This window comes from Eschrichtius robustus, chromosome 3, assembly GCF_028021215.1.
Source record: "Eschrichtius robustus isolate mEscRob2 chromosome 3, mEscRob2.pri, whole genome shotgun sequence".
NCBI lineage: Eukaryota > Metazoa > Chordata > Mammalia > Artiodactyla > Eschrichtiidae > Eschrichtius > Eschrichtius robustus.
The window spans coordinates 1095100-1119827 of record NC_090826.1 but is presented as its reverse complement, the minus strand read 5'-3'; the positions used below and the strand labels follow the sequence as shown (position 1 = coordinate 1119827).

Below are 24728 nucleotides of genomic sequence, written 5' to 3'. Positions count from 1 at the left end.
CCTCCGAACACAAGGCTGGTTCAACATTCAAAGATCATCCAATATTATTCACCATATCAACAGAAGAAAGAAGAAAAAACATTATGATTGTCTTAACAGATGCAGAAAAAGCTTTTGACAAAATTCCATATCCATTTGTGATGGAAGATCTCAGTGAACTAGGAATAGAAGAAAATTTCCTCAACCTGATGATGGGCATCTTTGAAAAATAAGAAACAAAAACTAACCCTAACAGTTAACATCATACTTGGTGAAAGATTGGCTGCTTCTCCTGAAGGTTGGGAGTACAGCAGATGTTCATTCACTCATAGCTATTCAGTGCAATAAGGCAAGAAAAGGAAATAAAAGAAATAAAGTTGGAAAAGAAAAAAATAAAATCAGCTTTATTCACAGACAACATGACTGTCTATCTAGAATATCTCAAAGAATCCCCCAAAAGTTACAGAACTAGTGCGTTTAGCAAGGTCACAGGATACAATATACAAAAATCAAGCATATTTCTAGATAGAAATTAACAATTGGAAATTAAATTTTTATAAGTATCATTTATAATAGCACCGAAAACATGAACTACTAAGTTATAAAGCTAAGAAAAAACGTTCAGGGTCTGTATGCTGAAAACTACAAAACTCTGATGAAAGAAATCAAAGGCCTCAATAAATGGGGAGATCCATGGAGCTTGTGGATAGAAAGACTCAATATTGTTAAGAGGTCAGTTCTCCCAAAACTGACTGTAGATGAATGCAATTCTAATCAAAATCTAGCAGGGCTTTTTATGGGAATTGACAAGCTGATTCTAAAATTTATATGGAGGCACTTCCCTGGTGGTCCAGCGGGTAAGACTCCGAGCTCCCAATGCAGGGGGCCTGGGTTCGATCCCTGGTCGGGGAACTAGATCCCGCATGCATGCCACAACTAAAGATCCTGTGTGCTGCAACTAAGACCCAGTGCAGCCAAAATAAATAATAAATAAAATTTTTTAAATAAAATTTATATAGAAATCTAAAGGACCTAAAATAACTAAAACAATTTTGAAAAAGAACAAAGTTAGAAGACTCAGACTACCTGATCTCAAGACTTCCTCTAAAGCTGGAGTAACACATAGCGTGATATTGGCAGAGGGAGAGACACAGGGATTCAATGGGACAGGATAAAGGGTCCAAAAATAGACCCACACAAATATGCAAAGGTAATTCCTTGGAGAAAGAAAGTCTTGTCCTCAAATGAGACCTTAACAATTAGATAACCATATGCCCCCAAATTAACCTCCATCCATTCCTCTCACTGTAAACAAAAACTACGCAAAATCATAGATCTAAATGTAAAACCTAAAACTATAAAACTTCTAAAAGAAACATAGGAGAAAATCTGTGTAACCTTGGTTTGGGCAAAGATTTCTTAGCTATGACATCAAAAGCATGATCCATTCTTTAAACTTATAAACTGTACTTCCAAAAAAAAAAACCTCTGAACTTCATCAAAACTAAAACTATCTGCTCTTCTAAACAGACTGTTAAGAAAATGAAAGATAAGCCACTGACTGGCAGAAAATATTAGCAAATCACAGACCTGATAAAGAACAGATCCAAAATGTATAAAGAACTTTGAAACCTCAATTAGAAAACAAATAACCCAGTTTTCAAATGGGCCAATGACTTGAACAGACACTTGACCAAAGAAGATGTGTGGATGGCAAGTAAGCACACGAAAAGACAGTAGACAGAAGGAAAAACAAATTAAAACCACGATGGGCCGTCACTACACACCTGTTAGAAGGGCGAGATTAAACCCCAACACCCGACAGAAGCAAGTGCTGATGAGGCGCTGCCGTGACTCTCGTCCATTGCTACTGGGTGTGCACAGTGGTGCAGCCACTGTGGAGAGCAGTTCAGCAATTTCTTATAAAGTCGAACAAGCACCATACAACCCAGAAACCCCACTCCTAGGTACTTACCCAAAGAAGTGAAAACTAACTTCAAACAGAAACCTGCACGTGAATGCATGTAGAGGGTTTCTCTGTGATTGCCAGAGTCTGCTGACTGGCGAGTGGATAAACAACCTGGCACCTCTCTGCTCTGGAGCGCTACTCAGCAATGAAAAGGAATGAACTGGGGACCCACACACACCGCGGATGCACCTCACGACATCACACTAATGAAAAACGTCAGATGCAGAAAACTGCAAACCATGTGATTCCATTTATGTGTCATTCTGGAAAAGGCAAAACTGTAGGCACAGAAAACAGATCGGTGGTTTCCAGGAGCAGGGGAGGGATTGACTACTAAGGGGCACAGGGAGAATTCGGGTGGGGAGGTGATGGAAATATTCTGTATCTTGATTGTGGTGGGGGATACACCCTGTATGCATTTGTCAAAACTTGCAGAAGTTTACACTAAAAAAAAAGAAATGGGAGAGAAATCCCTCGGCACAAACAAACGATAGCATTATGATCTTGCATGCTTCAGATATTATATTATCAGACATTGAAAATAAAATAAGCACACTTAATACATTGAAAAAATCACAAAGGAATAAGATCAAGTAGAATTGGAAATGAGGGACTTCCCTTGTGGCGCAGTGGTTAAGAATCCACCTGCCAATTCAGGGGACATGGGTTCGAGACCTGGTCCGGCAAGATCCCACATGCCGCGGAGCAACTAAGCCCGTGCGCTCTAGAGCCCGTGCTCTGCAACAAGAGAAGCCACCGCAATGAGAAGCCTGCGCACCGCAACGAAGAGTAGCCCCACTCGCCACAACTAAAGAAAGCCCGCACACAGCAACGAAGACCCAACACAGCCAAAAATAAATAAATTTATTTTTTTAAAACAATAAAGAAAATGAACCAAATAAAACATCTTGCAGTAAGAATATGATCACTGAAAACAAACAAAACCCCAATCACTGGGTTAAACTGTGGATTAGACACTGCTGAAGAGACAATTAGGGAACTAGAAGATAGAGATGGAAACATGAAAGAAGCGGTACAACATGTGTACTGTTGAGGATGAGTAAGGAGCGACTTGTCCACTGGAATCAGGAAAAGACAGTATTTAAAGAGCTACTTGCTGAGAATGTTCTAAAATGTCGAAATGCCTCTAACTCCAGGAAGTGAGTAAATACCCACTCTGTGACTGACAGAACAGAATGGACACATGGAGCAGATACACTGCACACATAATTAATGAAAGTCTTCCTAATCATGAACAAGCCTGATTCTAGAATTAGTGGAAGCTCACCATATTCCCAGGAAACTGACCTACACGATTCTACCCTGGGTCACCAAGTGACCCCAACCAGGATCCATGCAAGATGAAGCAGCTGACCCCAGGTTCTGGCCTGGACTCAGGGCATAGGGAAGGACCCCGTGGGCCCAGGTCTGGGCTCTCACCAAGGTAACTCCTGAAGCAGACAAGGACGTAAACATTGGGGTGGTGGGGGCCAACTGGCCCACTCTCCCCCACCCAACTTGGTGACAATCGTAGCTGCTGGCTGCATGAGAAGTCTGCCAAATTGGAAGAGCCAGAACTGGGGGCCTCTGCCTTTACAACCCCAGGCCCCAGAACTGGTGCATACCGCCCTGTGGTAGCCTGGGGCAGGCCGCAGCCGTGCACCTGGGCTCTCCACGGGGCCAGCCTGGCAGCCCAGCTGGGGAAGGACTCAGAAGGGACACTGACCTTTGCCTCTCCTATCAAACTGGGTCTGTTCATGTGCAAAGTCAACAGGAAGACCTTCTTGGATGAGAGGAAACGGGGTCTGCCCTTCCTGACGGATGGCCTGCCATTCTTGGGGTGCCCCCCCAAATCCAGAGGGGTGGGGCGGGATCCATGGCCCACCAGTGGGGAAGGGATGTTCAAAACGTGCAGGCAACATGCACACAGACAAGGCTAAATAAGTGTGAAAATTAGGCTGCGAACATTTTATTATCACCTGAAAGTGGGTATTGTGTTGCATTTCCAGGACTCGGCAGCCCCTCCGGTTCCGGTCGGTCGCTGGGAAATGGCTGACCCCCTCCCCACACCCCACCCTGGCCCAGCCCTGACACGGCACCCTGCTGTTTCCTCATCTTAATACAAACCCCCTTGAGCCCACTTTCCACTCCTCCTGCTTCAAAGTGAAGCCCCACATGGTCCACTTCTTAGCTGTCCCCTCTCCGATGCGCTGCTCTCAGGCCGCTGCACCCGCCGGGCTGCCCTGGGCCCGGCGTCCTTCACCCACCCCCTTCCCTGCGCTGGGGCTTTGGGCAACTAGGGACCCTCTCCCCCCGCAGCCTCCTGCTCCAGAGGCCGCGGTGCCCACTGTCCAAATCCACCTGAGAAGCCCCAGGCCTGGGGCTTGAGCTGGGGGTCCCCGAGTTCCTGAGGTCCCTGACCAGGAGGTGGCCACGGGGGGAGGGGGGTCTGCGGGGGCACATCCACGCGAACCTGGGGCCACAGTGATAGCCTCCTGTGGCCCCTAGCCCTGGGGAAGGGTGGGGTAGCAGGAGATGGCATTGTCAGGATGAGCTGTCTGTGCAGGAGGGCTGGGGTGGCCCCCACGAGCCCCAGAACAGCGCCTGGTCTGGCAGAGGGAGGGGGCCGGATGGTGCCCTAGCGTCCCGGGAGGACAGGTGGGGGGTGGCCACGCCTCAGGTGGGTGTGGCAGAGCTGCCCAGGCATGCCCGGCCAGCCTCACACCTGGACCCTTCTCTTCCAGAATCAGAGGGAGTGGCCTTGACCACCATCGTGACTGTACCTCCCAACGAGGGACAGACGGAGTTCTCACTGGGAGAGGTCAGGCCCACCTTCTTCCGGCCCCCAGGGTGGTCCATCCATCTGACCAGAGCCGGACTAGACTAGTCTGGCCGCTGGACTCGCCTCCTCTGGGCAGTTAGCTGTCTCAGCCGGTGTCCGGCTGCCCTGTCTCAGGCTGGGGCCGGGCGGGCCCAGAGCCGCAGAGGCAGGGCCCTGGGTGCCCCTAGTCCAGCTCAGAGGAGACACCGATGCAGGGCCTCCCCAGCCAGAGCGTGGGGGCTGTGCGTGTGTGTGCAAGGACCGGGCCATCAGGAGAGCGAGTGTACACACGGGGGCTGCCACCACTCGCCCCTGCAGTGAGCCGGCCGTGGTGAGGCCACGGGAGACGCCGTGACGGGAACGTGAAGGCTGAGCGGCCCTGCCCACCTCTCTTGCCGTGCAGATAACAGAGGGGGAGATTGGCCCCTTCAGCTCCATCAAAGTGCCCGTCATCTTCACCCCGATCGTCCCGGGAGCGCTCTCCACCAGGTTCAAGGTCGTGTTTAAGAATCAGCAGTGCCCGACCGTGAGTACCCTGCTGCTCCCTGGGCACGGGGTCCCGGCCCTCCGCGTCCCCTCCACCACGACCACGTGAGGCTGCTGCCCGCACTGCCCACGCTTGCGTGGCTAGTCAGTGGCACACGTGGCTGGCAACATAGCCAACACTCGCACACCTGTGAACACACATGCACACACACACACACCTTGCACTTAATCACTAGGGATGTCTTTCTTAATTTCCCAGTAGTTAAAATTTGTCATCATTACTTTTTAGATTTATGTATTTATAAGTTTATTAAATTGAATTATGCTCAGGCAATATAATCTGCAATGTCTTTTTTTTAATTTGTTAAGGTTTTCTTTGTGACCAAAGGCAAGATTGATTTTATAAATATGATATGTGCATATGAAGAAAGTGTATTTAATGGCTGTAAACAGATTTATTAGCTGGATTATTCACATTATTCATGCCCCTCCGTGGGTTTTTTTTTTTTTTCAAGTCATTTGCCAATTTTTCTATTGTGTTTTCTTTCTTACTGGGACTCTGAGTTTGTGGAGGTATTTTTTTTAGTTACAGGTGTACAGCATAGTGATTCAAAAATTCTATAGGTTATATTCCATTTAAAGCCATTATAGGGAATTCCCCGGTGGTCCAGTGGTTACGACTCGGCACTTTCACTGCAGTGGCCCGGGTTCAATCCCTGGTCGGGGAACTAAGATCCCCCAAGCCGTGCAGTGCAGCCAAAAAAAAAAAAGTTATAAAGTATCAGTTATAGCCCCTGTGCTGTCCTGTATATCCTTGCAGCTTATCTATTTTTTAAAATATTTATTTATTTACTTATTTATTTATTTATTTGACTGCGCCGGGTCTCAGTTGTGCCATGCAGGATCTTTTAGTTGCGGCATGCGGGATCTAGTTCTCTGACCAGGGATCGAATCTGGGCCCCCTGCACTGGGAGTGCAGAGTCTTAGCCACTGGACCACCAGGGAAGTCCCTGTAGCTTATCTATTTTATACATAGTAGTTTGTGTCCCTTAATCCTCTACCCCTATCTTGCCCCTTCCCTGACCCTTCTCCCCACTGGTACCCACTAATTTGTTCTCTATATCTGTGTGTCTGTTTCTGTTTTGTTATATTCATTCAGTTGTTTTATTTTCTAGATTCCACATATAAGTGATAACATACAGTGTTTGTCTTTCTCTGTCTGACTTACTTCACTAAGCATGATACCCTCTAGGTCCATCCATGTTGCTGCAAACATCAGGATTTCATTCTTTTCATGGCTGAGTAGTATTCTGTTGTATATATGCACCACGTCTTCTTTATCCATTCCTCTGTTGATGGACACTTAGGTTGCTTCCATATCTTAGCTATTGTAAATAATGCTGCCATGAACATTGGGGTGCATATATCTTTTCAAATTAGTGTTTTTGTTTCTTGCAGATGTATACCCAAGAGTGGAATTGCTGGGTCATATGGTAGTTCTATTTTTAGTTTTTTGAGGAGTTTCCATACTGTTTTCCATAGTGGTTGCACCAGTTTACATTCCCACCAGCAGTGCATGAGGGCTCCCTTTTCTCCACATCCTCTCCAATACTTGTTATTTGTAGACTTTTTGATGAAAGCCATTCTGACAGGTGTGAGGTGATATCTCATTGTGGCTTTGATTTGGATTTCCCTGATGGTTGTCAATGCTGAGAATCTTTTTATGTGCCTGTTGACCATGTGCATGTCCTCTTTGGAAACATGTCTATTCAGGTCTTCTACTCATTTTTTTTTAACTTGTTTATTTTTTTTACTATTATTATTTTTTTTAATATTTCAGCTTACTTTTTTTTTTTTTTAAACTTTGGGTTTATTTTATTTATTTATTTATGGCTGTGTTGGGTCTTCGTTTCTGTGCGAGGGCTTTCTCTAGTTGCGGCAAGTGGGGGCTACTCTTCATCGCGGTGCGCGGGCCTCTCATTATCGCGGCCTCTCTTATTGCGGAGCACAGGCTCCAATCGCACAGGCTCAGTAATTGTGGCTCACGGGCCTAGTTGCTCCGCGGCACGTGGGATCCTCCCAGACCAGGGCTCGAACCCGTGTCCCCCGCACTGGCAGGCAGATTCCCAACCACTGCGCCACCAGGGAAGCCCCTTGTTTATTTTTTATTTTTTATTTTTTTGGCCATGCCACACAGCATGCGGGATCTTAGTTCCCTGACCAGGGATCAAACCGGGGCCCCCTGCAGTGGAAGCGTGGATTCCTAACTACTGGACCACCAGGGAATTCCCTTCTGCTCATTTTTTAATTAGATTGTTTGTTTTTTGATATTGGGTTTTATGAGCTGTTATATATATTTTGGATGTTAATCCCTTATCGTTCATATCATTTGCAAATACTTTCTCGCATTCAGTAGGTTGTCTTTTCAATTTTGTCGGTGGTTTCTTTCGCTGCACAAAAGCTTTTATGTTTAATTAGGTCCCATTTGTTTATTTTTGCTTCTGTTTCCTTTGCCTTGGGAGACAGATCCAAAAAAATACTGCTACAATTTATGTCAAAGAGTGTTCTGCCTACATTTTCTTCTAAAAGTTTTATAGCTTCTGGTCTTACATTTAGGTCTTTAATACATTTTGAGTGTATTTTTGTGTATGGCGTTAGAGAATGTTCTAATTTCATTCTTTTACATGTAACTGTCTGGTTTTCCCAGCACCACTTGTTGAAGAGACTGTCTTTTCTCCATTGTATGTTCTTTCCTCCTTTGTCATAGATTAGGTGACCATAAGTGCATGGGTTTATTTCTGGGCTCTCTTTCCTGTTTCATTGATCTATGTGTCTGTTTTTGTGCCAGTACGATGCAGTTTTGATGCTTGTAGCTTTGCAGTATAGTCTGGAGTCAGGGAGGGTGATTCCCCCAGCTCTGTTCTTCTTTGTCAAGATGCTTTGGCTTCCCTCCGTGTTCCTTCCACACGTCCATCTTCCCTTATGACCCGATCTTTGAGGAGTTCTGCTTACACTTTTTTTTTTAACATCTTTATTGGAGTATAACTGCTTTACAATGGTGTGTTAGTTTCTGCTTTATAACAAAGTGAATCAGCTATACGTACACATATATCCCCATATCTCCTCCCTATTGCGTCTCCCTCCCACCCTCCCTATCCCACCCCTCTAGGTGGTCACAAAGCACCGAGCTGATCTCCCTGTGCTATGCGGCTGCTTCCCACTAGCTATCTGTTTTACATTTGGTAGTGTATATATGTCCATGCCACTCTCTCACTTCATCCCAGCTTACCCTTCCCCCTCCCCGTGTCCTCAAGTCCATTCTCTAAGTCTGCATCTTTATTCCTGTCCTGCCCCTAGGTTCTTCAGATCCATTTTTTTTTTCTTTCTTTTTTTTTTTTAGATTCCATAAATATGTGTTAGCATATGGTATTTGTTCTTCTCTTTCTGACTTACTTCACTCTGTATGACAGTCTCTAGGTCCATCCACCTCACTACAAATAACTCAGTTGTGTTCCTTTTTATGGCTGAGTAATATTCCATTGTATATACGTGCCACATCTTCTTTATCCATTCATCTGTTGATGGACACTTAGGTTACTTCCATGTCCTGGCTATTGTAAATAGAGCTGCAATGAACATTTTGGTACATGACTCTTTTTGAATTATGGTTTTCTCAGGGTATATGCCCAGTAGTGGGATTGCTGGGTCGTATGGTAGTTCTATTTTTATTTTTTTAAGGAACCTCCATACTGTTCTCCATAGTGGCTGTATCAATTTACATTCCCACCAACAGTGCAAGAGGTCTCCTTACACTTCTAACAGAGGGCTCTGTTCAGCTGCTTTATTGTTTCATGCATGAGGGTTTATAGTTGTTTTCTTATCGTGAATCGTGCCTTTCACCAGAACCAAACATCCCCCTTCATCCTGCTGCTCATGGCACCTCTATATCCAGCTGATCCCACAGTAACAACAGGGCCACTCCTGCTTTCCTCTGCTTCACCTTCACCTCATATCCCTTTGTCCTCCCCGCCCCCTGATATTTATCCTCTTTTAATGACTTCGTGTGTCTTTTAAGGAGCCAGGTTTTGTCTGTGGACCCAGACTAATGTTGTCTGCCTTTAGGGGGAGAATCCAGTGCATTTGCAGCATAATATTGACACACTTTGTTTTACTACTTCCATTAGTTTTGTCTACTATTCATTTTATCATATTGTTTCCTCACTTTCAGTTTTCTTGTTTTCATTGGTTTGATCAAGTTGCTACTTATTCCTTTTTTCCCTGTTATTTGGAAATTCTACTTTCCATTCAATGAACAGTCCCCTCCCCTTTCCCAGCCCTTAAATCCCACATGACTTTCTATTTCTTTTTTTTTTTTAATAAATTTATTTATTTTATTTATTTATTTTTGGCTGCATCGGGTCTTTGTCGCTGTGTGCGGGCTTTCTCTAGTTGCGGCGAGCGGAGACTACTCTTCGTTGTGGTGCGCGGGCTTCTCATTGCATTGGCTTCTCTTGTTGCAGAGCACAGGCTCTAGGCATGCAGGCTTCAGCAGTTGTGGCACACAGGCTCAGTAGCTGTGGCTCGCGGGCTCTAGAGCGCAGGCTCAGTAGTTGTGGCGCACGGGCTTAGTTGATCCGTGGCATGTGGGATCTTCCCAGACCAGGGCTTGAACCCATGTCCCCTGCAGGCAGGTGAATTCTTAACCCCTGTGCCACCAGGGAAGCCCTGACTTTCTATTTCTTAAGTGCAAGAGGACAATCCTCCAAGACGGACGGTACCCCAGCAGTTCACTCCACCAACACTTCCTTATGACCAAAATAAAACGTGATTTTGGGTCCCTTTTATTTACCCTCTTTCTTGGCCCTCAATGTCTCAGTTTCACTCAACTGTCATTAGAATTATTAGAATCTCCTCCGACTCTGCTCCCACTGCTTCAGGAGTTCTGACCCAACGCCGTGGTCCACGATTCCAGGCAGGTGGCCATCTCTGTGCAGGTGTGACCATTTAATGATTCTGCGCTCACCACACTCTCCTCTCCTCTCGCCATCAGGAGTCTCTGCTCTGATGTGTTTGCCATATAGGAATGAGTCTGCCAGGGGCCAGGGATTTGAGACACAATATTCATTTATTTGTAACAGAAACCCCAAGGAACAGGCCATACCCTACAATACCCCACAATGTACCATAATACTCACACTGTTCCCACATGTCCACAGTACCCACGGAGTCCCACAGTTCCCCGCGGTACCCCCATAGGTCCCCACAGAGCCCTTGCTGTGGTGTCAGGAAGGAACAAGGACCAGACCTGGGTAACTGAGCACTTGGAGAGGATGGCCTGGCCGGGGCTGTGACCTCGGGTCAAGGACCTGCCAGCCCACAGGGGCCCTGCCAGGCGAGCCGGGGCAGTGAACACCCTGACCACTCTCCTACCCCACCTCCTCACCCGGGGGTGGTGCACACGCAGCCCCTGGGGCGGCTCTCGGCCTCCGGGGGTGAACGGGGGTCTGGATTCCCATCCTGCCCGCCTGTTTTCCTGAGATGGGTCCCTCGTGACAGGTTCTGGGTTCTGCCGGCCTGCAGACCCCTCCCCTCAGGGGTGTGAGGACGCTGCCCACTGTCTCCGCGTGGGGATGGCCCCAGCGCAGGCTGGCCCTTCCTTTCCGTGTCTGTGCCTTTCTTACCCTCCCTGGCTGGCTCCTCCATAGACGGGGGCTTCCTGTGCCGACCACCCCGTCTGCTTCACGGACGCCTGTCCCCCAGCCTCGTATGTCACGTGTCACCGCATGTGTCCGCCTGCTCGCCTGGTGCTGATTCAGGTGCCGGCGGGAACAGCCTCTTTCTGACCTGCCTGGCCGTGCGGTCAGGACGCTGCCCCGGGCTTCAGTGCCTCTCGGCAGCAGCCCCCCCGCCCCCCTCGGTGGATCACCGTTCACCTGCTGTCACCACTGCCTTTGAGTGAAGTGGCCGTGCTTCTCCTCAAATCCCCTCCTGACTCTCCCAGCTGCTCCGTTTCTCTGGACATGCTTTCTTTTTATTCTGCCCATCTTGTCTCTGGCCCTGGAAATGGGTTGTATGTTTCAGTGACCCTGTGGCCTCGGATCCGGCGCTGGTGTGTTCTAAGGTCACGGTCCTGCAGGTGGTAGAAAGGGAAGCCCTCCACCCAGTTGTGTGGGCTGCTGGTCACTGTTCCTGCCTGAGGGGGGCTGCTGTGCACAGGCTCTCTCTGCAGGACACCCACAAATCCCAAGCTCCCGAGACCGAGAAGCTTGGTCTGACTGCAGGAAGCCGACGCCAGGGTCCGAGGTGGGGAGAAGCACCTGTCTCCTGGGCCCTTCGAGAACCCTGAGCTTCCATTTGTTTCAGCTGCGTGTACTGCCTGTGTGATGCATGAGTCTGCAATAAAACGGCTGTTGTTTTTTTTCGATAAATTTATTTATTTATTTGTTTTTTTATTTTTGGCCGTATTGGGTCTTCGTTGCTGCGCGCGGGCTTCCTCTAGTTGTGGAGAGCGGGGGCTACTCTTCGTTGCGGTGCGCGGGCTTCTCGTTGCGGTGGCTTCTCCTGTTGCAGAGCACGGGCTCTAGGCGCGAGAGCTTCAGTAGTTGTGGCTCGCAGACCCTAGAGCACAGGCTCAGTAGTTGTGGCGCACGGGCTTAGTTGCTCCGCGGCATGTGGGATCTTCCCGGACCAGGGCTGGAACCCGTGTCCCCTGCATTGACAGGCGGATTCTTAACCCCTGCACCACCAGGCAAGCCCGGGTTTTTTTAAACAGCTGAAACTGTTGATATTTATGAAGCTGCGTGGTGGGCACATGACAATCCGTCGTACCATTCTATCTTTTTATGTTTAAACATTTTGAAAATAAAAAGGATTGTTTAAATTACATGATGTAAAAAGCGCCATAGATCTCCAAAACATGGCCAGTTTAATTATTCACCTTCCAGTTTTTGTAAGGGTCACAAAACACCGCTGCTGAGCTCTGCGTTAGCGCTCACGGGCACGCCTGCTCTGCTGACGGAAATACGTGTTGTCGGACTTTCATGTTCAAATTCAGTTACATTTCAAAGTCGTCGGCATTGCTATCGACGTGCCAGTCTGGGTGCCAAAGCCCAACGTAGACCTGAAGATCTGCATGTACGACCGGCTGTATCAGGACTCCATCCTCGTCCACACACGGTGAGCCCTCGGCAGGGGTGAGGTCACGGACCTCGGGGTGGGGGTCACCTGGGGTTACCCCGAGGGCCCACTGGAATCCCAGGGCCGTCACAGGAGGGAGGCTAGAGGACCAGAGTCAGACAGAGGTTGGCAGATGCTAGGCTGCTGGCCTTGAAGATGGGAGAGGGGCCACGAGCCGAGGGACACGGTGCCTCCAGAAGCTGGAAAAGCCAGGAAACGATTCCCCACGGAGCCTCCCAGGGGACCAGCCCTGCCCGCAGCTGGGCTTCCACCCCGGGAGACTGTGTCCGGTTCTGACCTCCAGAACCACGAGAATAAGTCAGTGTTGTCACCCCTGCGTCTCTGGGGAGCTCGCCCCCCCACATGGCCAGGCCAGGCCCCTCTCAGACACAGACAGGGAAGGAGGTGTGTCCTCTGAAGAAAAGTGGACGGAGCCCCGAGACAAGAAACATGTTTCATTCGCAGTGTTTTGCAAGGGCGTCCGGACACCACAGTTGTCATTTCTTTTTTACGCTCCTTTTAATTTTTAGTGAAGTTCAATTACATGGAGAAAAGCAGGCAAATCCTACAGTTAGAGCTTAATGGATTTTCATTAACCAAACACACCTGCGTACCTGGCAGGCTGCTGCCACCCGGGGCCCCGCTTCCAGCCTGGAGGGGGTGGCGACGGGCGGCCTGGGTGCAAACAGACTGCCACGTGCGCCAGCCGCTGGGTCCCTGGGCCTCAGCACTGCAAACGTCCGGGGCCTGTTCTCCCCAGGGAGCTGGGAACTCAGGACAGGACTCAGGTGGGTTTGGTCAGGAAATGAGGTTTTGCAGGGCTCTGGTCAGTTTACCTTGGGATGCAGAGTGTGTCCAATCCTGGGGCAGGGTGGAGACAGGGAGCAGGGGGGGTTGTGCTTTCTCAGCCCCTCCCCAAGGCACAGGCTCGACATCATACATTTGTGGAGTGATTTTATTATATTTTTTTAAAGTTTTTTTTAATGTGGACCATTTTTAAAGTCTGTATTGAATTTGTTACGATATTGCTTCTGTTTAACGTTTTGGCTTTTTGGCCGTGAGGCATGTGGGATCCTAGCTCCCCGGACCAGGGATCACACCCACACCTCCCCGCAGTGGAAGGCGACGTCTTAACCACTGGACCGCCAGGGAGGTCCCTATTGAGCGATTTTAGAATTCAGCATTCCTCACTTGTTTAATTTACCGGGTTTATGGATGCAGATGTAGCAAAGGAGCTCGTTGGCAATGACCCTGGTCACATTAACAGCTGCTTGAGGAGGAGCCCAGCCAGCAGAGAACCTGGGCGGGGCTGCTGCCTGCCGAGGGCGGGAGGGCCAGTCTGGGCACATTCCGTGGCAGGGGACGCCCAGTGCTGGGTGACACTAGGGCCAGAGGTCACTGAGGGGAGGGGCTTGGTGACACTGGGGGTCAGAGGTCAAAGGTGCCCCCTTTTACTCCTCGGCCAGGACCACCCAGGAGCCCGTGGATCTCCTGGGGTCCCTGTCGGGCTGTGGGCTCTCCTTGCAGAGGGGCTCAGCCCTCAGGGTGAGGCCCCAGCAGCCACGAGGCAGACCACGATCATCCCAGGTGGTTAAGGAGGTGCTGGAAGGCCTGGGAGGCTCTGGACCACGGCCCAGGGTTCCCGGGCAGCCCAGGAAGGGGCTCCCCCACAGGCCTGGGGCAGCTTGCCCACCACCTTTCTTCCTGGAGACTGGAAGGCAGGAGGGGAGGGGGAGCGCACCGATGGGGGCTGTGGCCTGGGGTGGCTAGGATGGGGCGCCCCCACGTGGCTGGTTGGGGGCACATCTGGCTTCTCTGGCTGGCCCTGAGCTGAAAACAGGGGCAAAAATTGGGGAAACTGCGGTCACTGGCCAAGGCCTGGCCGTCTGGGGACCTCCCAAGCGTCCTGCAGGGATCGTGCTGGCACGTGCCCACACCTGGGTGGGGAGGGCAAAACTCTGGGAGGGCCGGCGCCCACCCCCCAGGCCCCTGCACCCAGCACCTGCCCCGTGAGGGTCTTCCCAGAAAACACTAGGTTTCTGAGAACAGACTGGGTGCCTTTCAGTTGCGACGTTTTTATTTGTAAGGATTCCTCAGCAGATGTCACTTCAGGAAAACCTGCCCTTGGTGAGCAGGGCTCTGAAGACTCTCCGACAGTAGGGGGTGGGGGGCATCTGGGAGGGTGTGCCCTAGGTCCTGCGGGGTGGGTACAGGCCGACCCGCAGGGACCAAACGCGGCGTCGCCGGCCCGGCCCTCGGGCGCTGCAGGTCGAAGGCCGCTCTGCGTCTGAACTTCGAGGTGTGCAAGGAGCTGCAGGGCCACCTAGAGCTCCTGCCCAAGACCGGCTACATCCAGGCCCTGTCGTCCTACTCGGTGCAGCTCAAGTTCCTGCCCAGGTGCGTGGCGCGGCGGGGTCCCTCCGCCCAGTGGGGGGGATTCTAGGTGAGAGCAGGAAGCTGGCTCGATGCCCACGTCGTGGCTCCTGTGTTTCTTACCTTTTATGTAATTTCTGGCTCTCGTCTGACTTCAAAGCACCCTCATAGTTCAGCATTTTGTCGTTTCGCAAATATAAAGAAGAAAAGAACATCCAAGTGCCTCCTGTCTCTTTCAGACGCTCCCTCCCGGAAGATGCCGGGAAGTATTTTGACAAGGAAAGCAGAGTCCTGGAGGCCCCGATGACTATCCGGGTGGCTGACCAGGTCTGTGTGGGGCACTTCTGGGAGCGCGGGCGCCCTTGGGGAGCAGATGGCACAGGGGAGACGGAGGGAGGGTGTCTGTGGATCGGAGAGAGGCCCCGAGTGCTGTCCGGGGCCGGCAGGGCTGTCCCCAGGGCGCCCAAACACACACTCAGATCCAGGTGCCCAGGAGTGTGCACGTCTTCCGTACACACGCCACACGTGAGCACACGATGCACCGCACACGTAGACGCACAGGTGCACACGTGTGTGCACACGCGCACTCCTGCACCCGCCCCCCCCCCCCCCGTGCTGCCTGTCCCAAGCCAGGGGCCAGCAGGGAAGGGGGTGTGTCCCTGCAAGGTGCACCGTCGGGCATCAGCTCACAGCCAGGATGGTGCTGTTCTCATTTTTGGAAACACTTGCATAAACTGACCTCAGCGACCGGATGCGCTTGCCCTCCGCACTTCAGATCAAACCCGTGGGGTTTACTGTCCACGCCATAGTCACCACCTCGGACCTGGAGCTCAGCCCCTCGGGGGTGGACTTCGGCTACTGCACCATCTACGAGGCCATCAGGACCCAAGTCAGCCTCTACAACCATTCCCTCCTGCCCCAGGAGTTTGGGTTCGTCGGGCTCCCCAAGGTGCCTCGTGTGGTCAGAGCGGGAGGTTTGGGGCCTGGGCTGCTGCCCAGGGTCTAGGCGCCTGAGCCACTCCCGGACTCCACACTCACCTCCAGGCACCTTGGCCGGGGCCTCTCTCTGGCCGTCCCTCTCCTCATCCCCGCTGCCCCATCCCCACCTCACCCTGCCTCTCTTGCCCTCTGTCCGCCCGCTGCACCCTCAGGATCCAGAGTCCTCTCCCTGCCCTTCCTTCCGGGACTCTTGCCTGCCTCGCCCTGCAGGGCGGCCAAGACGAGGCCCAGGCCTGGCTGTCCTCACTCCTCCAGGGCCACGCCACCGAGGACCCCGCTGCCCACTCACATATATGCGGACACAGTCACACACACAGACACACTCACACACATATGTGTACATATGCATGCAGACACATACACACACACTCATATCCACACGTGCTCGCATGCATGCAGATGCACACTCACACATATACACACTCACATACACACAAGTGCTCACGTGCATGCAGACACACACACACAGACATGCACGCACACCACCCTCTCACACACACTCATCTGCACACATGATCACATACACAGGGGCTCACACCCACATAACACACTTACATACATGTAGCCACACACACACTCACACTGGCTCACACACTGCCACACCCCGGCCACATGCACGTCCACGCCGGCTCCCTGTGGCCCTGCCCAGCAGGTCACTGGGTTTTCGCTGTGGCATCCATGGTCTTCCGTCTGCCAGTTTGTGGACATCCAGCCCAATGACGGGTTCGGAACGATCCTGCCGCTGGAAACTCTGCAACTCGATGTAATCTTTCAGCCCACCAAGGCCAAAGAGTACAACTTCGAGCTCGTCTGCAAGTCAGAGATTAACCGGTGAGCTTGGCAGGAGGGGGCGCATGGAGAGCCCTGGCAGCCAGCCTGGGAGGAGCCGCCCCTGGCCGTCCAGGCTGACCACAGGGCTGGGCAACAGTGCCGGCCTCAGGAAGCTTAGACCCAGGTCCGTACGCCTGGGATCCAGGCTGCCTTGCAGGCGTGTGTGCCGTGCACGTGTGTGAGTGCACCGGTGGGCATGTGTGAGCGTGCAGAGCATCCCCTGGGCGCGAGCCCCACTTGCCCTCACGCGCCGTGTGATGGGCCAGCCTCTGGGCCTCCCTGGCCTCCGTGTCTACCCTGAGGACTGGGGCTGAGAAGGTGCTGGGGAGAGAAATGGGCTGGACGTGGAGGGGCACAAGGGCCGGCTCTTGCTGCTACTTGGGATCATCAGCCTCTGGCGGGGAATGTGCTGGGCGTCCCGCCCCCGTGGAGCCAGCCCCGCTGCCCCTCTCCTTCCCTTCCTCTCCAGTCCCCACCCACATTCCAGCCCGAGCTGCTGCTTGGTCCTGGCCGGGGGCCTGGGCAGCCCTGCATAGGGTCGGGCTGGCGCCCTCCTCCAGCCGGGCATGTGGCCACGGCGCGACAGGCGAGCCCAGGATGTGACGCACCTGAGGGAAAGCAGGAAGGGGTTCACGGCGGTGATCTTTGGGAGCAAAGTGCAGAGTTAGAACCCGTGGAGGAAACCCAGGCACCAGACTCCGCCACCCTGCTGCGTCCCACTGCCCGCCCCTCCCCTCGGACTTAGTGACCCGCCCGTGGGCTGGGACCCTTCTGGGCTTGTTCACAACTCTCTCAGCCTCTGGAAAACAAGCCCCAGGAAAAGAGGGGATTGTGAGATAACCTCAGTACTCAGGACGGGCTCTGACCTATGGTAGAAGCTCCACAGATGTTTGCTGATTGAATGTGCCTTTAGTGTTTCTTCAAGAACTATCTACGTATAAATTGAAACTGCCAAAAACTCAGCCAGGAGCCGTCTTGGGGAGGCTAGAAAAGCTCGAACTGTGAGGCCTCAGGAATTAAAGCAGTGCGTGCGGAGCCCAGAGGAGATAGATAGATAAATAAATATTTAGGCAAAAGAATTGTTTTAAACATGACAGAAAAGGAAACAAAAATGGGCAATAAATAAATAAATAAATAAATAAATAAATATATATATATATATATATATATATATATATTTTTTTTTTTTTTCCCCCCTAGGAAGAGATGGCTTTATTTTTCTGCCAGGCAGAAGGGAAGACACAGCAGGCTAGTGCCTCAAGAACAGTGCCCCCACTCCTTCACAAAACAGTCACAGCTGCCATCAGGCAGCCCCGCAATTGGGTCTTTTTGTCTCTGGGTTACTGGCCTGCAACTTTTTTTCTGAAATGCAAATGCTACAAGGGGTGATTTGCTACAAGGGAGTGCAGGATGTAATTCACATAGTGTTAAAGAGTAATAGGTTAGCTTTGTGAAGTACAAATCTAGTTACAGACACTACAGATTAGTAACAGTTAAAAAAAAAAAAAAAAACTAGGAGTGATTAACTCTTTCAGGCCAGTTTATGTTTCTTCTCTAGCCTGTTCACTGCTCCCTTTATTTTCCTTGTTCTCAGGAGAGGGAAAACTTCATTTCTATTTTTGCTGCAAACTAATTCCCCACTGCTAGTTCATTCCCTCCATATCAATGGAGGAAGGGAAACGGGCGTCGTTCTTGTCTGGCTGAGGACAAAACTTCGGTTTTGCTCCACTTGACAAACACCAGCTGTCCGGCCCAGGGGCCCATCTATCTCCTATTTCAAACCGCCCCGCCCCCCGGCAAGAGACGTGAACCCCAAGAAATCTTTATTGGGAGGATGAGGGATGACGGCCTGTCTTCTGTAGCTTCTTCAGGGTGGCAAGGGGCTCGTAGACCCTACTTAGTTGGGGTCATGGAGCTCTCGCCCTGTCTAATTAAGGGCCCCAGGGTGACTTCTGTTGTTGTTTTGGCAGGATCTGTTCTGAGAAATGGCTGGAATCTTTGCATCATCATTATCTTGATGTAAACCTATTGTAATCTGATAAGGGTCCTTCCATCCAGTTTGGAGACAGTCCTTTAAATTATGTCTTTTCCAGTATGTATAATGCCCTGGTTGTAGGTCGTGGGGCATCTGATCAGATCTAGGTGAATTCCTCCCTTTTCAAGTTCCCGAAAATACCTTGAGATTTCTGTACCTCTTAGTGAGGCAGTCTTCCTAATTTATCTGCTAAAGCTGCTGGGGACCCAAGAGTTTCCAGTCTCGTAGGTGCTGACGGGTGCGTCACGGCTTCCGTATGCACTCTTTCTGAACCTCCAATATTTAGTGTTTTCTCGGAGTGGAAGTCCAGGCCAGCGTGGGCAAGAGAAGAGAAGGTGTCCTCAAGGCAAAAGAAGCCTCGGCAGCTGCTAGGTCAGCCTCTCCCCCGTTCTCCACCGCAGCCTCGGAGTTCCGCAGCCGAGTCGGCGGGCTGGGTGTGGTCAGGCACAGCCCTGTGGCAGGGAGTCCGTGGCGATCTGGACTCAGAGATAGCCTCCAACCCTCCGCTCTCCTGAAGGAGGCTGGCGTGGACAGAGATTCCCGAGCTTCCGATCAAGCCAAGGGGCCCTGTGGGGCCCAATAAATATATTTTTAAATGCAAAAAAAAATTTTTTTAAGTTTAAAAGCTTCCCAAAATGAAAGATGCAGATGGCTTCACTGATGAGTTCTTCCAAACATTTAAAGAAAAAATGATGCCAATTTTACACAAATCTTCCAGAGAACAGGAGAAGATGGGAAATCTTGCTGCCCTCAGCCCAGTGCTGCTGCTGCTGCTGATGATGTTAATGATGATGATGATGGAGATGGAGGTGGTGATGACGGTGATGTTGATAATGATGGTGATTATGATGATGGTGATGGTGATGATGGTGGTGATGATGGTGATGATGGAGATGGAGGTGGTGATGATGGTGATGTTGATAATGATGATGGTGATGATAGTGATGATGATAGTGATGGTAACGATGATGATGGTGATGGTGGTGATGATGATGATGGTGGTGATGGTGATGATGGGGATGATGATGATGGGGATGAAGGTGATGATGATGATGATGGGGATGATGAAGATGGTGATGGTGATGATGGTGATGATGATGGGGATGAAGGTGATGATGATGATGATGGTGATGATGATGATGGGGATGATGATGATGATGGTGATGATGATGATGGGGATGGTGATGACATTCTGGAGGTCAGGCACACCCCCAGAGCAGGGCTGATTGTCCCCTGGGCCTGGCCCCTGTGACGGGCACCAGCTGCCTGTGTGACCAGATAAAAGAAGCTGGAGGCTCGCACGCAGCTAAGCAGGGAGGCCAGGCACGTTGCATGTGTGCCTCTGGGGTCAGGAGAACATTCCCCACACGCTGATGGGCTCATCTCACCTCAGTGGTTTTTGAGGGGGAGAGAAACATGTATAGCGTGCACGGAGATAAAAGCATTTTCTCAGCAAACGTGGCACTGGGTGTCCTGGGTGAACCCGCTGCCTGCAGGTCACAGTATCTGCCTGGGCCTGGGTGACGGGACCTGACGGTCTTTCCCTGCAGCAAAGTGGAGCAGGACCTGAGAGAGCCACGGGGGGCTCCTCAGAGGGACATCGGAAGACGCATGGTCACAAGAATGGAAAGGAAGGGGCTGGAGGGGACTTGGGTGGGCCCCCCACCCCCAGTTCCCAGGTCAACGGAGCAAGGCCACAGGCCGCGTCCCTCACAGGCCCTTGAACCAGCCGGGAAACAGCTCCATCACCTTCCTGAAGTGACTCCAGGCAGCTCATACTTTTTATATGTAATGATTATCGCATTCCATACATTTGTGCTTTTTCAATTAATTAATTTCTAACAATAACCTCAATGACATCTCCACCCAGAAGGAATTTTTTTAACATTTAGAGCCTGTGGTCACAGGACACAAAAATATACATTGAAATATTTCAACCTATGAACACATTTTTGTTACGGACAGTATGACAGGGCCATTGACATCACCTCATAAAGCATTAAAACGTGTGTAATTAGGATGAAATCCAAAGGCACGAGTGCAATGGAAATAGAGTTCAAAGAAACATGGAATGTAAATTTTCCACTGGTTAAAATACCAAATATCTGTTCTTTTTTTAAAACCGAATGGTGGCAAGAATCAATTCACTATGGTATATAGATTCCCATGTTTATATTTAAAGGGTAATTTATCAGGTTTTTTTAAATATTTATTTATTTGGCTGTGCCGGGTCTTAGTTGCGGCATGCAGGATCTTTAGTTGCAAAATGTGGGATCTAGTTCCCTGACCAGGGATCAAACCCAGGCCCCCTGCATTGGGAGTGCAGAGTCTTAACCACTGGACCACCAGGGAAGTCCCCTATCAGTTTTATTTTTTTTATTTTTTTATTTTTTTTGGCTGTGTTGGGTCTTCATTTCTGTGCGAGGGCTTTCTCTAGTTGCAGCAAGTGGGGGCCACTCTTCATCGCGGTGCGCGGGCCTCTCACTGTTGCGGCCTCTCTTGTTGCGGAGCACAGGCTCCAGACCCACAGGCTCAGTAGTTGTGGCTCACGGGCCTAGTTGCTCCGCGGCATGTGGGATCTTCCCAGACCAGGGCTCGAACCCGTGTCCCCTGCATTGGCAGGCAGATTCTCAACCACTGCGCCACCAGGGAAGCCCCAGTTTTAGTTTTTAAATGTCAGTGAATATTTAAGGAAATAAGCCAGAAATTACCTCCTTTGCAACTGTTTAAACTTGTGATTAGAATTTTAACTATCTAATTAAAATGTGCACAGGGGCACAAAGTATTTTCAAAATTTACTAAAATTTTGAGCTGAGCTGCCCACGCTGTCACTTCCAGGTGCTTCAAGCTGACGTGCCGGGCCGTGGGTGTCCACCCGCCCCTGGAGCTGTCCCACTACCAGGTCAAGTTTGCGGCCACCTCCTTGTATGACACGTCGGTGGCCACCCTGTACGTCATCAACTCCCGCCTGAGCAAGAACTCGCCGACGCCCTCGGTGCCCCGCATCGGCTTGGAGGACGCGTCCCAGGGGCCCACGTCTTTCGAGTTCCTGCTGCCCCCAGACTCCCCCATCACCATCTCACCCTCGGTGGGCACCGTGTGGCCAGGAAAGGTGGGTGTGGGCCCCACGGGTGGGCCGGGGCGGGGCCAGCCCAGGGGGCCGGTCTCTACTCACCCTGGACCGCAGCGATTCAACCAGACAGCAGACGTGGAGATCAACCTGGATGCTTATCAGACCCAAGCAGGCCACGGTGCCCTCCGCCCGGCCCAACTTGGCCCCAGAGGTGGGGCACCCACGGGCAGCTGACCCCACAGGCCCCTGGCTGGAGGCTCCAGCAGCTCAGGCTGAGGGAAGGTGTGCAGCCCTTGGGTCTCACAGCAGATGGGCACAGAGGCCACACAGCGCCTGGTCACCAGGAGCACAGGTGCCTGTCCACTGGTTGATGGGTGAAAGGTTTCCCCACCACTGCTTTTGCTGATAAAGCAGAAAGAGCCCGGGCCTGGAAGCAGAGACTCCCCGGGGCCATCACAGCCTCTCTGAGCTGAATTCCTTACCTTCAAGAGTCAGGGGTGACAGCCACTGTGAGGGGACTCAGTGGGGAGGGGCACGTGCAGGTCCTGGACCCTGGCAGTGTTTCGGTAAGTGATTATTGAAATGCATTTTATTAAACTGAGCAAATTCAGCTTAAGTCATGGGTCTCCTCTCCAAGGGGGTTACTGCAGCCGTTACCCACCCCTGCTCCCTTGCTGCACTGAGCACGGGGCAGGCCGTGGTGAGCGAACCCCCTTGGGGACCCGGGGCCGTCCCAGGGGGTGGACTTCGAGGTGGACGTGCTTCAGGAAGGGGGGTGGGTGAGGGTGCAGGGACTCACCCCCAAGTCTCAGTGGCTGAACACAAACGTTCCCTTCTCACTCGTGCCCTGTGGGCAGTGGGCTGGTCCGTCACGGGGACCCCCCCCCCAGCATGGTGAGAGGGGCTGGGTGATCATGTCTGCAGCCACCCCAACTTCCGGGGGCAGAGGTCAGGAAGGACCTTCCAGAAGGGCTCGTCTAAGCTGAGACCCCCGAAGGAGAGATGGGGTATCAGCCCAGGATGTCCAAGAGCGTGACCAGGGGATCCCGGCGGCGGCGGCAGCAGGGTGCTGGGGGGCACCCACAGGGGCCCCTCTGCCCTCCGGCCTCTCTCCTCACAGAGGTGCCTGGTCCGGGTGGCCTTCCGGCCCGTGCTGCCCAGCGAGCTGATCCACCAGGAAGCCTTACAGGCCCTGACCAAAGAAGCTGAGGCCAAATCGGTACATGGCGGGGGGCGGGGGGGAGCCTGGGGGGGACGGGGGTACTGCCCGCTGTGCACCAGGCCGCTGCACAAAGGCTTGGGAACAAACCCCACCGGCCTTGAGGCTGGGGGGCCAGGGGATCAGGAGCCCTGGGCAGACTTTTCTGGAGCCTTGTGTGTGTGGAACTGTTTCAAGAGGTTAACACTTTTTCTTGGCAAGGCTCCTCCCTCCCCTCTTGAAAGCATCGGTAGGCGGGGTGGATCCCCAGACGGTGGTCCCGGGAGGGTGGGCCGGGCCCCTCTGCACTGGTTAGCAGGGGGCTTGCCCTTACAATGGAGGGGGAACAGGTAAACTTCAAAGGGGCCTGTGGATCCTAGCAAGCTCAGGCCTGGAGAGGCAGCCACTGCCGGGCTCCTGCCGGGAAAGGGCGTCCAACAGAGCGGGGCAGTCACAGCCCAGGGCCTGCCTGCTGCCGTCCTGGGGACGCAGAGAGCCCCGCGACTCCCCCCGGCCTCTGGGTCCTGATCTTGAGCACCCGTGCTGTCATAGCAAGCGCAGGAGGAGGGGCAGGGCCTGCAGCCTGCTGGCAGGGCAGTGAGGCTGGGGGCAGGGCACAGGGACCAGGACCCCCAGTTCGGCCAGCCCTCCGCCCTGCCCTGCCCCGGGCCTCGGTCTCCCGGATGGTAAAGACAGACACCGGGGTCTCCGCACCTGCCGGCGGTCTCCCCCAGGGCGCCGCTTGGAGTTTGGGCCCCTGGGGTCCTGCCCTGGGCGGTCTGCCGGGAGCAGAGTCCCCGGGGAAGCCCCACTGTTGGCCTCCCACCTCGCAGTCCCAACAGGACATGGCCACCCAGAGGAAGGACCAGCGGAGACAGTCCTTCTCCACGCTGCGGCTGCAGAACCGAGACCGGCTGTTCCAGGCCTCTGCCTCCCAGCCCCTGGAGCTGCAGAAAGAGGACCTCACGTCCAGGTGGGCCCGAGAGAAGGCTGCCCCCCACAGAGACTTCCCCCACCTGGAGCAGAGCTGTTTTGAGCCTTGTGACTGGAAGTCCGGGGTGGGGCTGGCTTCAGGTACAGCTGGAACCAGGAGCTGCCTTCCTGGGCACCTGCTCACCTCCTTCCCCTGGGGCCCTAGGGCCCAGGGTCCCTGTGAACAACTTCAGTCCAGGGGCTGGGGAGATGCTGAGCCCCTGACTCCCATGTTCCCAGCTCAGCAACCCCAGCCTCCCCAGCTGCCAAACGAGCTCCAGAGAACTCCAATGGGCTTGAGCCACTTGCCAGCCCTGGACCCTTGCCTGTGGCTCCAGGAACATGGCTCTCTGGTTAGGTGCCTGACCGGACCCTGGGGGAGGGGGGAGGCCACCACAGCAACCAGGGAAGGGGTGAGAAAACCAGCTGGTCAGACAAAACTGGGACAGCCACAGCCTGGGCCACAGCGTGGCCCCCCGAGGCTGCCACCCCATACCCTCTGGCCCAGGGCCCAGGGCCCAGGGCCCTGGGGAGCAGGCATGGCCTTATGGACCCCTCCATGGAGGGCAGCGCGGGGCGTCTTGGGCCGCTGGGGGCAGCCTAGGGATAGGGGTGTGAGAGTACCTTGCCGGTTCCACTGCAGCTCCCAGGAGTACCAGGCTGCGCAGGCCGCGCTGACCAGATCTTTCCAGGGGAAGTTTGACAAGTTTGTGGTCCCCTGTGTTGTTGCCAGTGGTGACACCAAAGGAAGGAAGGGGACGGAACCCCTGAGCTTCAGGTGCGGTGCTCTGGGCAGGGTGGGGCGTGGTTGGCCAA

At 52.6% G+C, this 24728-nt stretch overlaps 1 protein-coding gene across 1 annotated transcript in view; it reads left to right on the top strand.

The window, feature by feature from the left end:
- Positions 1-24728, top strand: part of CFAP74 (cilia and flagella associated protein 74) — a 57707-nt gene that overhangs the window by 29335 nt on the left and 3644 nt on the right. Inside the window, exons 21-31 of the mRNA XM_068541146.1 lie at positions 4699-4769; positions 5173-5295; positions 12310-12431; positions 14700-14828; positions 15044-15131; positions 15580-15753; positions 16501-16634; positions 21508-21781; positions 22863-22961; positions 23774-23913; positions 24556-24690. Coding sequence (XP_068397247.1) covers positions 4699-4769; positions 5173-5295; positions 12310-12431; positions 14700-14828; positions 15044-15131; positions 15580-15753; positions 16501-16634; positions 21508-21781; positions 22863-22961; positions 23774-23913; positions 24556-24690 — 1489 coding nt within the window. The remainder of the gene's footprint in view (positions 1-4698; positions 4770-5172; positions 5296-12309; positions 12432-14699; positions 14829-15043; positions 15132-15579; positions 15754-16500; positions 16635-21507; positions 21782-22862; positions 22962-23773; positions 23914-24555; positions 24691-24728) is intronic.